Here is a 16,979-nt window from a genome sequence, read left to right on the forward strand (position 1 = left end):
GAAACAACATACATAATGAAACATGCACCTGAGGGATATGTTTGACCTCCAGCTGTATTCTGGCCTGCAGTGCAGAGCATCACATTGTGTTTTTCAATGGGGAAACAAATTCTGGAGATTTGACACATACAGATTAGCATTTCTGCCATGCAGTTTTGTGCCTAAGCACAGTATATAATTAATTTACGGTATCAGTACAATTAGAATATAGGTTTTTAATTACTTTCTAAAATCTTGTGTTTTTTTGGCTGTTTTTCTTTAAATTCATATTGTAGCAATCTCGGTTCCCACAGGCAGGCGCATCAAACAGGGCAAATCAATCCACACACAGGCGGAGGGCAAGCGAACCCGGGACCTCTCGCACTAAAGCATAGCGCTGATACCACTGTACAAAAGATTACGTCACCTACCAGCCCTGCAGCTGCTTCCCCTGTGCACATTACAATATTTTAAACTAAAGGTTGTGGTGTTTTTATAGAATTCTTGATTTAAAATATAAGTACACAGGGATTTAAAAAAGAAGAGGGTCTGTTTTCTTCTGTCACATGGATGGTTTGGTGGTGATGTCAGACCAGAAATAGTATTACGGGTATGAAGCGCTGATGCACGTATTTATTAAACAAACGATTTGAACAAATCCGAACAAAATGGCTCAATGGCCAAAACTAAACAGACAATAATTAAAACAAGTATGGTGCTGGTGTAAAGCCAGCACGAGTAGCAATTGTTTTTAGTGTTATAACTTGCTGTCTCTCCATCTTCTTTCTCCAAACTCTCTCCAACTCTCATCAACCTAACAGGAGCAGCTGCTTTGCTTTTATATATGTGGCCATCTCCCAGTTGGTAATTATTTGATTAATTTGGGAGATGGCCACATTACGCACAAGTTTTAGCTGGATGGGGGATTTTTACCCCATCCATGCTGTAAAACAATAATAACATACATAGCTACTTAGTAGTCGTCAATTAATTTTTACCCTGTTTTTCTCCCAATTTGAAATGCCAAATTGTATTTAGGCTCAGCCCACTGTTACCACCCCTGCGCTGACTCAGGACTGGCAAAGATGAACACACACTCCTCTGAAACGTGTGCAGTCAGCCAACTGTTTCTTTTCACTCTGCAGGCCCGCCGTACAGCCAGCCCAGTGCTACAGTGTCGGAGGACAATGCAGCTCTGGGCGCTTACAGGCAAGCCCTTAGGCACCTAGCCAGTCTACCCTGGCTGGCCTAAACCCTCCCCGGGCAGCACTTGCCCAACTGTGCGCCGCCCCCTGGGAGCTCCCATTCTAAGTCGGCAGTGGAACAGCCTGGACTCAAACCGGCGATGTTCAGGCTATACGGCTCATCCTGCCCGCCACTCGGAGCGCCTTTACCGGATAAGCCACTCGGGATCCCTTCACGTCATGTTCTAAACACTAAACAATAGATTTAAATCATAATATAACAAATACAAAATATGCCACACAACATCATGTCAATTTGTTTTAATATTATTGAACTGGAATGCACGCCTCTGTAAAACATAATACATACTGCAGTAGAACAGCAGAAGCAAAACAACAAAAAAAGAACATTTGGAGAACAATGCCAAATACAGTAGCAATGGAAGTTAAAAATCCTTCTCTGCATAGTGTTGTATCTCTATAGTTGGGGGCTACAACTGGGGCTCCTGCAATAGTGCAATCTGATATTTTGAATGATGTCACTTCCACTACAGAGGCCATAATCAATGTGTGTTCAGTCTTGTACCCTTGAGGAATTTTTCCTCATTTCTCAACTTTACAAATGAGTCTTTCAAAAGCAGTCAAAGCAGCATTTCCCTTGGGTGATGTACCTTGTGTTGTATTGCTGTTCCATGTTCTGCAGCAACACTGGCTTCTCAATGATTCCTCAGTGTCAACAAGTAAGGGGCAGTTTGTAAAGCCAAGTGCCAATAAAGAGGAGGTTAGGCATTATTTGGCCTGCACACAGCAACTTCTCTTTGTACAGCACATGAAGTCAGCACAGACAGAGAACAAGTGGAACCCCATTCCCATCACTGTCAGGGCATAAACAAATATTCTACCTTTTAAACCTGAAGGTTTTATCAATGGACAAATAATTGCAGAGCAGCTATTGATTTTTACACATACATACATACACAAATACACACAAAATATTCGAACTTGAAGGTACAGGGTGGTCATTTACTTAGTGCACCAAACAATGAATAACAGTCTTTAATCAAAAACAAAGAGAAGTTGAGTGTACAATTCTACAAGGCCACAGACCCAGCATTGCTTGTTGAAACTGCATTGCTTTTGTGTTGAATTGTGTGGACAGGATGTGTTCATCCTTTATTTTATAGATAGGAATAACAAACAGACATGCTACTCTGTATTTCAGATTAGTACGGATAAATACACAGTCTGTGCTAACTTGATGTAACCCACCACTGAAGGGTCAGACGCTGTCATCTGCAATTGAAGAAAAAGCAGCATTGTCACAACCGGTCAACAGTGAACAGGCAAAGAAATCCAGGCCAGGTTTTTTAAGTGCTCCATACGGATGACATATTTGGAAGCAGAACTGAAACTGATCTACCCCTTGCTGCTTTTAAAACACGCACTGGAATTAATTTGCCTTAACACTATTCATTCCAGGATCATCCTGTTACAGAGGGATCAGATTATCTTTTTTTTTTTTTAATTACCTCATCTCATCCGCAGTATCTGTTTAGTTTCCATATATAGTTATCTTTCATGAGCTGAAAATGCTATGCTAATGAAGACATTAGCAGACATTTTTTTTTGTTTTTGTTTTTGCTTGTTTACTTAGTTTCTTGTAGTTTTACCACAGCAGTATGTCAAACAGCACATCACTGCTCAAAATGGTGGAACCCCAAAATCATTTTTGTGTTTGCATAACAGGACGAAGGCTGGGTACAAAGCGTTGACCCACACACAGCAAGCAAGCAATTTAACCACAATGCAGAAGAGCTGGGCTCATCTGCATACTTGGTTTTTAGAGCTTTTAACCTCATCTCATCTCACGACAGATGAAATGACAGAATCCGTAACGGCAGTGTTTCCCGTTCCACTTGGTACTGATACCAATACCCTAATTTAAAACTTGCTTCACTTACATGATTTAATTTGGCTAGGGAGTTAGTCAAGCCCTCAGCGTAACAAGCCCTGCTTTTCCATAAGTATTTCTTTCACTCTTTATTGAGCTCCTGCCCCTCCACACAAAGGGTCACTTGCTGATATGCTGAAACAACAAACCTGAAATTGTTGTTTCTGTTGGTTTTTTGGGTTTTTTTTTTTCCTATTTAAATTCCCAGATATGATAACCTAATTAGGAAGGAATGTGTTTTTTCACTTGTCAGAATCAATGCACATATCTCCATAATGTGCAAGGGAGTTGGGTAATTTATGCATTCGAGAATAATGCTGGCAAATATCCATTTCCTGAAATTTATGAAATCATTTGAAATTCGGTCTGGATTGATTAGCATTCAGGATCTGCGACAGTTCAATATTTACACCTCTGAGACCAGGCTGGGGCGAATAATGGTGCGTAAAAGTGCTGCTACGTCTTAATTAAATACAAGATAATAGCACTAGTTTTTTCTAGTGAGCAAAGCATTTTGGCAGTGACTGGCTATAAGTCATCTCAAAGTTCGGGGTTTAAGTATAATCAATACACACATAAAACAACGTGGGGGAGTCTGGCTGTGCATTGGGAGCACATAACTCACTGACTGTCATCAAACGTCATGGATCTGAAGGAAATAAAATAAATAAAAGGCATTCAAAATGAAAGAAACTGAAGGCGAACTACCTGTTTGACCTCTTTGTGACCAGGGACACTGGCCAAAGCTACTTTTCAATGGTCAAGGCTATATTTAATCCTGAAAGTCAGGTTGTGTAATTAGTTCTCCTGGTTATTAACTGCAGTAGTATACAGCTTATCTGAGGCTGAAAATCAAGACTAAGGATGCACAACATACTATGTAGTCAATATGTCTGCAGAACCATGTGGCCACTTTAAGATGCTGTTGCGGAATAACTTTTCAGTACAGGGCATTTGTCTTGAAGGAGGCTTCTGGATGTTTCTGATGATTGCGTTCTACATACACAATACTTTACAGCTACTCCGTACTGTGTTGCAGAAGCACGGTTGTTGTCTCAAGTTCTGTTTTTTATGGATTGTACTGTAGCTTGTATAGAACAAGAGAGCCATGTGTAATTTGGTCCAGGCTTTAAGCATACCAGTCAGCTTGCATTGTGCAAACTAAATTGTTTTGGTAGTATAAGAGTTACATCTTTTGGGGCCAAAAAGGTTTTCGGAGATTATGATGGCTTAAATGCTCCCGATCTCAAAAATGAGAAATATCTGGTACTACAGCAGGATGCTTTGATCATATCTGAGCCCCACTGAATGCCAGAGGTGAAAATACCCTGACCTCAAGCCATTATAGTTTACCCAGGTATGCATATATAAATTCCATCTTGTTTAGTTCTAGCAGGAGCATCAGGTATTACTTATTTCATAACATTATGTAGATTAACCTTGAGAATCATGTTTAAAGCTAGGATAGCAAAATTGTGTTTTGTACAGTGATGTTTTCAAAATGGAAAGCAAGTTAACTAATGGCTGGCTACTCAATTTTTTCCTTACTAGGCATCATTTCAGTATCTACTTATGTCTCAGGTAGGTTAGCCATAGGTATATATATAAGCATAGATAAAACGTTAGCATTAAACTAATTAACCAATACTATGATTTAACTACAGTTTTTAACAAATAAATATATATATTTATATATATATATATATATATATAATTATATATATATATATATATATATATATATATATATAATTAATTAATTTGCTAATGGTTTATAAATGATATTGCAAAATACTATTTCAAATCTTTTTATGGGCTCTTTCACCTTTACACTTTATCTGGACCTACTTTTATTCAGCAATAAAGTTAAAAGAGTAAGTAAAGCTTTAGATTAGATCAAGTTAACTCAATTCAAAAACCCAACCTGAATTCATCTTGAACAGGGACAGCATTACTGAGAACAGGACGTTGCTTCACCAGATAGTGTAGCACTGTTCTGTACCTCTAGCACTTATTACAGCATGTGTTGCCAATCTATTATAAAATATTAGGTAACTGGAGGCCGGCCGGATTCATGGAAAGCAGTTGGACACTTGCTGTATCTGTCTTATCGATTCTAGGGATAATGCTGTGATTTAATGTCAGGGTATCCTGTATTTTCACATTCTCTGCCTCCTATGAAACACTGTGCTTTCTTTCAGCTATTGATGTATCAGCAATAATAGTTACAAGCAGCTACAGGAAAATCAATAATGAACTTTTATTACCAAGTGCAAAAAGTGTGGAGTGCCGTGCTATGCTAGCACCTCGCTCGCTGCTTATTATTCAGAGTTAAGAAGCTCTGCAGTTACCTGCTGCTTCAGATTACTGATGCTTACAATGTAAATATCAATTTCTACCAGTAGTTCGGTTGTCAGACGCATGTTCTAGGAGACCGCTGTATGTGCAGAAACAATATAGTGGAAGACTAACGCAAGGCTGGGTATTCAAATATAAAGCCTTAATTTACTTAATTGTCAGCCTCGGTTAGTGCTCGTAGTTATGTTTAAAGTAATTTACATACACGTACTCTTACAAATAACCCAATACTGTATAATATAAATGTCTACCAGGATTATCTCAGTAATGCAAAGACACAATGGCACCTAGGAGGGCACTCCATAGCCTCGAGGAAGAGTTAAAGCAAAATGCAGATGACAAGAAAGCCTTGTCAACCAGCCCTGTAGAGACCTCCCAATCCAGTGAGGAGCACAGGGGTGGTGATACAAAATAAGGGTAATGTCTTATGTGTCAGTTGTAGCTTCCTCCTACCAAGTGAATGACAGTGTGAATTATCTTAACAGTGAAAGAGCAACGGCTACTGTCGGATTTCTATTGATCAGTTAGTGCCCTGGCTTATTTAAACATTGCACACAAACAGAGTTAAGGAGTTGCACAACCTCTACATAAAAAAACTTTTCTGTATCAGTCCTGCAGAAGGATTTCTGTGCTGGAGCCATCTGTAAACTGTTGTTCAAGGAACAAGTGGAGAAATGGGGCAGCGGTATCCAATTGCACTGCCAGAGAGTTTGCCCTTTATACTGTATTGAAAGTCCATGTCTACTAACTGTAAGCCATCAATACCCCAAATATTAATATGCTTTTAAGATATGTCATAGCCAATCAAGAAACTTACCTGTAATCCAGCAGTCGTACTTAAAGTAACAGACTTAAAATATTACCACTACAGCTTTACCCAGTACACGGGTCTCATGAATAACAAAATCATCAGACAGAAAGAACATATGGAGAAACTTACTATGACTAAAACATTAGGCTTTTAATAACAGGTGCTTTTTTAATCTTCTCCTCCATGGAAACAATGCAATGTACTTAAGGGAACACTCCTGCTTACTGCAAAGACTGCTTGACATCCATTTTAGATTTACACCACTTGAAAATAAATATGATGGCTCCAGACTTTATACTTACCTTTCTATGTTTACATTATAAAGGCACAGTTATAAAAAATAGATTATATGTATGTCATGTTCCTGGAACTTTAGTATGGTGAGTGGTATGCAACACTCGATAGCAAATGTAAGGTGGAAACACCATAACTCGCCATTGCTAGTGATGCAGTGGACACTTCAGTGGTAAATGTAAATGACGTCCAGTTTCTTTAGTCAGCAGTACCACTACTCAGCATCATAAAATGAAATAAAAAAACAACTTGAAGATGTGGAGAGAAAATATATACGCTATGGATTATCTGTCCTTCATACACAAAATATACATCCCCAGGCTCACTGATGAATTATTAATTCAAATTTGTCAAACAAAAAAAATATATATATATATAGATGGGAACTTGCCTTTATTGACCTCATTAGGTGAGCGCTTTCCGCTGAGGGTGGGTTTCCAGCTGCTCCCGGAGTTTGTAAGAAGAGGGGATACTTGACCCCCAAATGATTTCCTGTCACTTTATCCTAAACATATCCCCGTACTCACCTAGAAAATAATTTCGGAAAACTTCCCTGAATGCAAACTAGCATAGTTCCTAATAATAAATTAGGGATTAAAGCATAACGTCGTCTGGGTTAAAGGTATAGTTCATTTGCATTGTGTTTTCATTTCAGTTACTTATTTGATTTTAATTTGAATGTTTCTGCAAGGACATACCCCAGCTACATGTAGAAGATTGAGGGTTATGAAATGTCCTGTTCAAATGTCCTGATACTGTATCACCTACACTAGCACTCTGCTTTCCCAAGCTTGACACAACCATTAATAACACGTCTCGGTAACAAAAGAATAAATAGATGTAAATATATTTCCCAACTCATGGAGCGGAGCATGCCTTTCAGCTAACATTTGTAACAAGAAATGTTTGTGTGAGCTTCTCTTGTAAATTTCATTATACCTGAGGCACTTTTTCCCCTTATTCGAATTGCTGAAAACGTGGACTTGTCCTGAGGCTACATCACACTTCAACTACATGCTTAGCACAACAACTGGAGCTTAAATTTGATTTAATATATCCCCAACTGGATGTTCCTGTTTAATTCTCTTTCATTTAAACCCACCAGCTTGCCCACAGTCCAGACAGACCAGGCGAGCAAATTGAGCCTTCATCCTTTATTCTGACACACGGACAAAACTCTGTAGCAGTTTATTTGAAATAAACCACTGACTCACACACATAGTCTGGAACCCCAAAAAACACTCAGGTCACCAGTCCACTTTGTAACTGCAGTATGCAAGAGTACTCTACCAGGGGAGTGTACTGAAGTTCTGCACGTCACTCCCTACATATATCATTCATTGCATTGCCTTTTACTCTACTGTGTATGAATTCACAGATTTTGTTAAATGTTCAGAACAACTTGTTATTTTTGTCTGTCTTGACATAATAGACTGGAAGCACATCATTTTTTTTTAAATAATGTCAAAACAGAGTTTAAAAAGAAGGAAATCCCTCTCTATATGTAAATACCAGCTGCCTCGCTTCCACCAGGTATTGTAAGAAAATGAGTGATAGATGAGCTATTTGCATTTGAATTCTGTCCATGTAATCCTAAATACAGTCCTCAATTTTCCTTACTGGACATTTTATCTTTTATACAAAATATTTTATTGATCAGTCAGTCTCATGCATTCGTTTTAGAGTTCAAATATCGGACTTTTGAATTCCGAGGGTGAGCTATTTCATGTGTATTCAACAGCAGCAACCTGCAGGACATTACTCCCTGACAATATGAGATATGCAAGGAATTGGCTTTAATTCTGCGCTACGAGGGCGAAGGTACTGCTTAATACAATGAGTGTTTAACAGAGTGGAAAATAGATTTTATTGCCCCCATAAAGAATTATACAATGCCCTTTAACACATTTGTGTCTAGGAGCCTGTTAATCAAGTCTCACAACTCACCAGATTACAATAAAACATGAAATTGTCTCCTGTACTTAAAAGCCTTGCAAAGCGCTGATTCCAGAGTCTTGCCACACACTAATACATGCCTTTTATACAGCGCCTCCTTAATCACTGAAAGTATGTTTAAAAAAGGTAGAAATCTTATTTTCTAATATTCACTTAATGACAAAATACTGTAACCTAGATTAATCAAATGGAACAGGCGCATCTAATTGTTTTAATTGCCTTAATGTCCTACTCAAACTGCACACAAAGACACACAGAGTGCCTGTTATCATTGGTGTGCTATTCAACAGAATGATGACCACACTCTATAGGATAGGGTAGGATAGGGTTCTCATCCTTTTTGGAATTATGTACCACCTTAGCAATTTTTTGACTATGTGACTGTTTTATTGTCATTAGAGGGTTATAGGCATCATAACATATGTTAAAAGGTGGTAAGGGTATTTTTCTGTGTAAGCTACATTTCACAGATTTTGGTAATCAAAATTTGTCATTGAACATATATGCAACATACGAAATTGGTCATGATTTTGTATGTTCATGTCAAAGCAAAACTATTTCGTGCAGGTAAAAGTTTGGTAAAATAAAACGTATAGATACATAGTTTGTTTGATGTGGATTAGAAATCACTTCTTAAATATATTATTCATTTATTAAGCTATCAATGCCACATTTTGAGAGGAACCACATCTTGAATTATGAAACAACATGTTCATGAGAGAAAAAAACAAAGAAAAGTTTGGAGACGGAAAAATGCATGTTTGCCTTCCGAAGAAACACCATTCCTTTGCTTAAAGGGGATTTTAAAACTCTTTCTAATTAAAAAGAAACCATTTATGTTGTACATATTGCATTCTATAGCCTGAGCTGTTGCAATAACTAGGCAAATGAACAATATATTCAACAAAACCTAGGGGTTTACTTTTCAGCCGTGATGTAGAAATGAACACCACCCCTCTGTGTGCTCACATAGAGGCTGTTTCATGTAAAAAGTTGATAATTAGTCCCTGAGTGAATAATGTAGAGATAAGAGATTGTTACTTGCTGTATAAGCTATAACCTGCTTTTCTCACTAGATAGCAGTCATGAATGATAATACCGTTTTCAAAATGTATTGGAGACATGATCAAACTCCTGTTTTCTTTCCACACAGCAATAACACATTTTAACACATTCAGCCTAACAAGTTTTTGCAGCAATGATCATGCCGTTGTCGCTGAGCTGATTGTTTTGTTGTTTTTCAAAAGCAACCTCATGATGATGCTTTTTCGCAACATGTTCCTCTAATTAGCAAGAAAATCTTTGTAGTTTTAAGGTGCCACCTCATCACTAAATAGCCTCAGAAACATCTGATAGATTCATTGTACATTATCATTTACATGATTTAATAAAGTTGACAATGGGTGGTAAATATTGTGTGATTGTTTCTCAGAGGATTACGTTGTCACAAACCAAAAAAAGCTCAAAATATGAATTATTGTGGAAATGTGGATTGCAATAGGAAACTATCATTTCTTCTTTGAAGATACAAAAGCGCATTCAATTGATTAACGTGGTACCGTCTTGTGCACAAATTGAATTCCATAGACTGCATTACATTGAATTACACAGATTACAGATACATGTATTTGTGAACTAGGGAAAATACAGTATATTTCTAGTGGGGAAATAAGACTGAATTAAAACAAATAAAAATGAGTACTGATATAGATAAAGCAGTTCTGTAATGTCTTCATTAATATATCTCTGCAGGCAATGACATGCATAATTTTAGTATAGGCCACAGTACATTGCAATATTTGCCATAATTAATGATTAACAAGCTTGTTTGACATGTGCAATCAGTTGACAAAAGAAGTTAAAAATACAGTACAGTATATCATTTATATTGAATCTCTATAAATGCAGTGGCAAAATATGTACATTTGGGATCATTCTAAAGCTGTAATAAAACTGGCTGGCAAAGCGTGTTTTTGAAACTAAGTAATAAGGTTATAGGGGTTTCCATGGTTTTTAAGTAGCAATTGGAGCGAAACTCAATGTTATGAAGTTAATAAAGTTAATTTAAAAAAGCATATGTTTAGCTTTTTATTACAGTAGATTGCATAGTCCTTGTACAGGATTATTCTGGATATAATCTATGTTATCTGCTATAATAAAAAAGCTTAACTGGTGAACATATACCATTTATATAAGGTGTCCTGGAAACCTCTGTGCAAGCGTATCATTCATATCTGAATTTACAGAGGAGAGACACAAAGATACATGAAATTAATGAAATTAATCAGACATTTGATATTAGAGATATCTAAAAAATATATAATCGTTTTCATTAGATGTTTTTAGACCAACATTTGTAGGACGGTTTTGGAGTGTGTAACATGAGGTTCAGAGGTGGAGATTTGGTTGCAGTGGGTAAACGGGAGTTCACTTGTAGATAATTAATGTGCAGGGAAACAAGAGTTTGTTGACTGTGTTTACATAGATTGTTTGATTTAGCATTGAGATCAAATGTTATTGTTAAAGAAGTCCTGACTGAATAGTGTATCCCAAGAGTCATAAACCAAAAGGCTACTACATGAGTAGCCTGATTCATTACTTTAGCTTACGTTATCTAGCAAGTGGCCAGTGTAATCTCCTCAGGGTTTTAAGAATTTCACACAGTAACAAATCAACTTAAATGTAAATGTAGCTTTAAATGGGAACAACCATGTGATTTATAGTGATCAGAAGCACATTCATGTACTTTTATAGGCTTAGTAACACATTTACAGTGTTTACTGAGATTGTCGGCTGCTTTCTGGGTTACTAGATGTACTGGACTTTCTTTGCTATCCTGAGCTGTTGAAGTCAGAGGCTACATTTAATTTAGAAAGGGTGTCATTTTTATGTCAGCCTAAGTACCGTATTCCTTCAAATTTAAGATGCCCTCAAATTTAAGATGCAGCCCAAATTTCCCACCCTCAATTTGAGGGAAAAAAACATCAAATAAATATGCATTTACAAAGATACAACCTCAATTACACATATGGAGGCAGTTTGCTGTCACAGAGCATTACAGTTATGTGCTGCTTCTCATTTCCAGTTGTGATTACTCACACATGTTTTTCTCTCAATTTGTGAACTGTGGTATTGCTTGGCATGTCGAAAGGACGCGTCTTTGAAAATGGCTGCCTGTATGTCATGCATAATTCGAGATCAGGCAGTAACATTTTGGTTTGTCTTTTCTCGGCAGTCAGTCACGTTGCTGTTTGTATACTCAGGCAGTCACGTGGTTTGTTGGCAATGTTAATACATGCATCACTATACTGTACTCAAATTTAAGACGCAGGCTATTTTTGAGAAGAAAAAAATGGTTTAAAAATTGTCTTAAATTCGAAGGTATAAGGTAGGTGACTTTCAACCACAAAAACCACACCATAGACTATTTGGTACATGACTTTTAGACCTACTGCAGCCAATCATTGTAACTTCCCTTTATAGGAACTAAAATATACATGTTCACCTTTAATGATATATAATACATACATACATATCCATAATATATATATATATATATTATATATATATATATATAATATATATATATAATATATACAGTAGATGTCTGTTAATCCGTATTTCAATAATTCGTGTTTCGATATTCCATGCAGTTTAATACAATACATTATCACAATGTATTACATTTGATATAAGCGGAAACAGGTATTCGCGCGCTTTATTAGTATGGAAATCAGCGTATCTGCAGAAGCAGACAGTTATCATTTCATTTAATTCAATGAAATTGAGTACAGTATAGTACAAGCCAACAGACAGTACTGTATTGTAGTTACTGAAACTAGTGACAAGCGAGTGGAAAGCAGACTTAAGACTGTCTTAGCCTGGCAGTCTGAATATGAAGAGCAGTTACGACAATTGAAGACAAGCAAGAGCAGTGACTTTTTTAAACCAACTATCGCTGCCTCTGAACAACGCTGATTATGTACAGTATATATTTTTACCATTGTTGGGACATTATATTGCACTTGTATTATTGGGGTTTTTTTTTTTAGTTTTCAGTCAATAGCGCAGGGGTTTCACAAAAAGTAAACTCAATTTGGGCTAATCTGTGTTTTTCACTAATTCGGGCTCAAATCAGTCCCAGTCAGCACAGATTAACGGGGGTCTACTGTGTGTGTGTGTGTGTGTGTGTGTGTGTGTGTGTGTGTGTGTGTGTGTGTGTGTGTGTGTGTGTGTGTGTGTATGTGTGTATGTCACGATCACTTGCTGCATGGCCAAAATGTGTCTCTAAGTGTCATATGGAGGTCGTTGGGCTCCACCCTATGCTCTACCCTTTTTTTTATTTTCGTTTCCCAAAGCTCATTAGTCACTGATATAGTTTCTTTTCTCCGGGACCTGGTGGTTGGGCAGATTATTTGGGGAGCCACTGGAGTGTGCCAGATGGTTCATTAGCACTGGCCAGGCAGGTCAGAGTCTTTCAGAATCATTAGGAAGTGTCAAACAAAAAACAGGAACCTTGTCACCTTTTATTAGAATTAACTGTGTAGGGCTTCCCAGCACAAATTCAACCTGGGGTCAAATGAATTAATAAAAGATCATATGCAGCTGTCTATGCCAAATTAAATAAAGGGCAACACCAGGGATTCATTAGATTGCCATATCTTAGATCTCAACATCTTTAGTTATGTTTAACCTTCATTCCTGAAGGATACAGATAGTCTTCACCTTTTGGTCTGCAAGATAATTCTTAAATTATTTTGGAAAGAGGTGTATATGAGAAAACCCTATTAGAATAAATGTTCATTAAACAGGTGTAGTGCAGTGAACAAACACTAAGCTGGTTTAATATTTAAAGAGATAGATGCATTTTCTAATACATCAGCTGCTTGATAACATCACATTAGGGTATCGCTTCTTCTAAATTAGGTATTTAAATATAATTTCTTTAAATCTGTAAATACATATTGTTGTAAGCATATACTGTACATATCATAGAAATCTTAGATTTCAGATATCTGCAGTAAACCAGTTTTGCTTCCTAACAGAATCTAGCGTCATGAAATGGCACAAATTGCCGAACTGCAGTTTTAATTGCCTTTTTAGCTGGGGGGTAAATGTTTTGAGAAATGAATTCTTCCATAAATAGAGTGAACACTGTATGGATCTTTGAATTGAATTAACACCACATCAATAAAGACTTTAATTATAGAATCCGGAGGGGATTGATGTATAATACTGTGCTAACAAGTGTGCTTCCTCTAATCGTAGACGTGAAAAATCTGGAGAGCTTCCATCTGGTGGAGAGTGTTCAGGAGCAAGTCAACGCAGCTCTACTGGACTATATCATGTGCAACTACCCTCAACAAACAGATAAGTTCGGGCAGATTCTGCTTAGGTTTCCAGAAATCCGTGCAATCAGCATGCAGGCTGAGGAGTACCTCTACTACAAGCACCTGAATGGAGACGTGCCCTGCAACAACCTGCTGATAGAGATGCTGCACGCAAAACGAGCCTGAGCTTCACATCCATCACCCAACATGGTTTCCAACTTCTCCTTTCAACCCAACCAAGTCCTCTGAGATATCCCCTCAGCAACTGTGATGAATCAGGCAAACCATGTCTGGTTTTTTTTGTGTGTTTTTTTTTCTTTTTTTTTGCAGATGCTAAAGACACAGAATTTCCGGGACCCTTCATACGCAGATATCAGGGTGCCTCCAATGTTATGACAGCGGTGTGATTTATTGTTGCTCATCCTCGGTAAAGAGACTCAAAAAGATAGAATCTTACCGACACAACGGACACATCATTCTGATTAAAGTGAGTCTGAACGTTCAGTAGAACTTTGAAAGAACTGAAAAACACACAAACCAACAAGGGAATTGTGCACTTATGCTTAAGCATAGCAGAGCTTTCTGTAGGTGAGGAAATGCCCATCATGTTTATAAAAAAGCATGCAGGACTCTGGTGGTCAGACCATTTTCTTAATGACGCAACTGATTAGTGACTACTGACATTGTTACCTGATAAAGGATATGAAGGCGGGCTCCAACAGAAGAGATAGTTTCATTATACATTGTCTCCGTCCAGCCCACCAGAGCTCTACATAGGAAGCCCTTCAGAAACTACAAGGACAGACTGATATACACTTTGAACCCTTTATAGCATTTGTTTGCAACCAAAAAAAATAATGTTTCCCGTTACTTTAAATGGCCAGTGTTCCCTTTTCTGGCTCAATGTGGGCCACATTTTACAAGTATATGAGATACATTTATCTCTCAATAGCCTCCATGACAAAACAAAGGCAGCCAAAGAGGCTGTTTACTGTGTTTTTAGTCAAACTTTGCACAAAGGATGCAAATGCTATGGTTACTCCAGAACAGAACCATAGGCTATTGGTATTAGTTGAAAGGAGTGAGACCAATTTAGAAGTCCTTTTGGTAACAAGGTCTCATGAATATTTAACAAGAGCTACACAGCACCTCAAGACAAAACTAGACAGCCGTGGACATCACTTTACCACAAATAGGAATACTGCCCCTGTCAGTACTAGACCAAAGCCTGCTGCAGAACAAAGTGTGGTGATAAAAAAAAATTAAAAAAAAAAACTTAAATATCAGTATTATATAAATTTGTAATGTCACAGTTATGTGAGTCTTGCCTTATTTCATTACCATGCTAGCTAACCGTGCAGATGTGAATTGAAATATGTTAAAATAATATAAAGTATTAATGTTGTAAAATTCAGAAGATGCAAAAGGTGTTTACATATATTAGGTCTTGTGGGAGAGAACTGTGATGATGCAAATTGCAAAGCAATGATTTTCTTAATTATTTTTTTATTTGTTTCTTTGATTGGTAATTATTATTTGTTTTGTTTTTTTTACCAACACTTAATTATGTCGTGAGACACTAAAATCAAAAAAAAGGAATCTCACTTAAAACAAACTAGATTTGTTGGCCACGTGATCATTTGTTGAGATTGTACACATTTTATTCTTCAGTATCAACTTTTCATTTTTGTAGGACTGTTGGCTTTATTATTTTAATAGTTTTAGGCTATATTGTATATCAGTTTCGACTCTAGACAATTCTGATACTAATTTATTGCTTATCTGTTTCATCCTTGTGTATGATAGAGTGAGAAATATCAAACCTAAATATGTTTGTTTACTGTGGCATTTTTTTAAGATAGTGGCTAAATGCAGTTCAGGGACATAATGATCTTAAAAAATAATAATAATAATAATAATAATAATAATAATAATAATAATAATAATAATAATAATCACACAATTCATTTGATTAAATGTCTATGAATCTTATAACTGTAAATTTGAAAAATGAACATATTTAAATCTATTGTAAATGATGTGACTTACTGTTGCGTCTTTTTTCTACACGCAATTTAAAAAAAAAGCTTCATTCTTACACCTCAGACTTGTCCTGTGCATTGTATATTCTATACCAAAGATAGATAGATTCTATTTTCTCAAGTTCCATGATGCCTCACTACAACAGAACAGATCACAACAGTGAGGTGTTTCAAATTGGCAAAGCGACATGGCCCTTCAGCCACTTAAGCCTGGTGTCAGCACTCCAAATTTCCAATTTTATGAATACTGGCAGTGTCTTACAGAACTTTGGGAAAGCAGTGCTGTTCACAAATTCATCAGCAATTACTTACTTGCAGAGATCTTAACCAAAACTCAACCAGCACAGCTTTGTCTTTTGGCAGACGCCCTGGTTAAAAATTGTCCATGGAATAGAGTAATATGGTAACCAAAATTAAAGCATCTTTAATCTCCCAGTACTGTCAAAACAAGTTTAATTTTGTATATGGGAAAGGAACATGCACCAATATTTGTACATAGTATACATGTTCTTGATAGAAAGGAGAGTATGCCACTTTTAGGGTAATGTAGAGAAGCCACTATTCATGAACAAACAAAAAAACAGGTCATAGTTACAGCTTTATTATCAGTTTGTTCAATTTGTTAACAGACTCTTGTCTTCGTTTCCAGAGGCAACATCCCTAAAATAAGTAATATTTATATTACATCACTTTGGTGTGTTTTATTGTCAGTAGATTATTCTTCACGTTGGTGCATTACAGAAAGAACAATCCCAGTTACTGTACCTTTAAGAAGTTACAATTCATTCTGGAAAGCAAACATCAAATTATGTTTGGTTTTAGCTGGTTTCTTATTGTGACTATCATATTTTCACGTGTGAACAAGACAATCTGTATTGTCCACATGTTCTGTGTTACAAATGTTCTGCAGCTGCCTTGGATTTCAAACAACTCCTCTCTTCAGTGTGTAGATACTTAGCTCTGTGTTCTGACTGTACATGATGGAATGACACATTGTCATGTCATTTCTTGCTAAGATTTTATTTACAATGATGGATTTTTTTCCCTGTATTTCAATAAATAAATATATGCCCA

General features: G+C 36.8%; 1 protein-coding gene across 1 annotated transcript in view; it reads left to right on the forward strand.

Annotated features, from left to right (window-relative positions):
- LOC121331271 (nuclear receptor subfamily 5 group A member 2) overlaps positions 1-16,979 on the forward strand; it is a 48,031-nt gene extending 31,052 nt beyond the window's left edge. Inside the window, exon 7 of the mRNA XM_041278549.1 lies at positions 13,802-16,979. Coding sequence (XP_041134483.1) covers positions 13,802-14,049 — 248 coding nt within the window. The 3' untranslated portion in view covers positions 14,050-16,979. The remainder of the gene's footprint in view (positions 1-13,801) is intronic.

Source organism: Polyodon spathula, chromosome 18, assembly GCF_017654505.1.
Source record: "Polyodon spathula isolate WHYD16114869_AA chromosome 18, ASM1765450v1, whole genome shotgun sequence".
Taxonomy (NCBI): Eukaryota; Metazoa; Chordata; class Actinopteri; order Acipenseriformes; family Polyodontidae; genus Polyodon; species Polyodon spathula.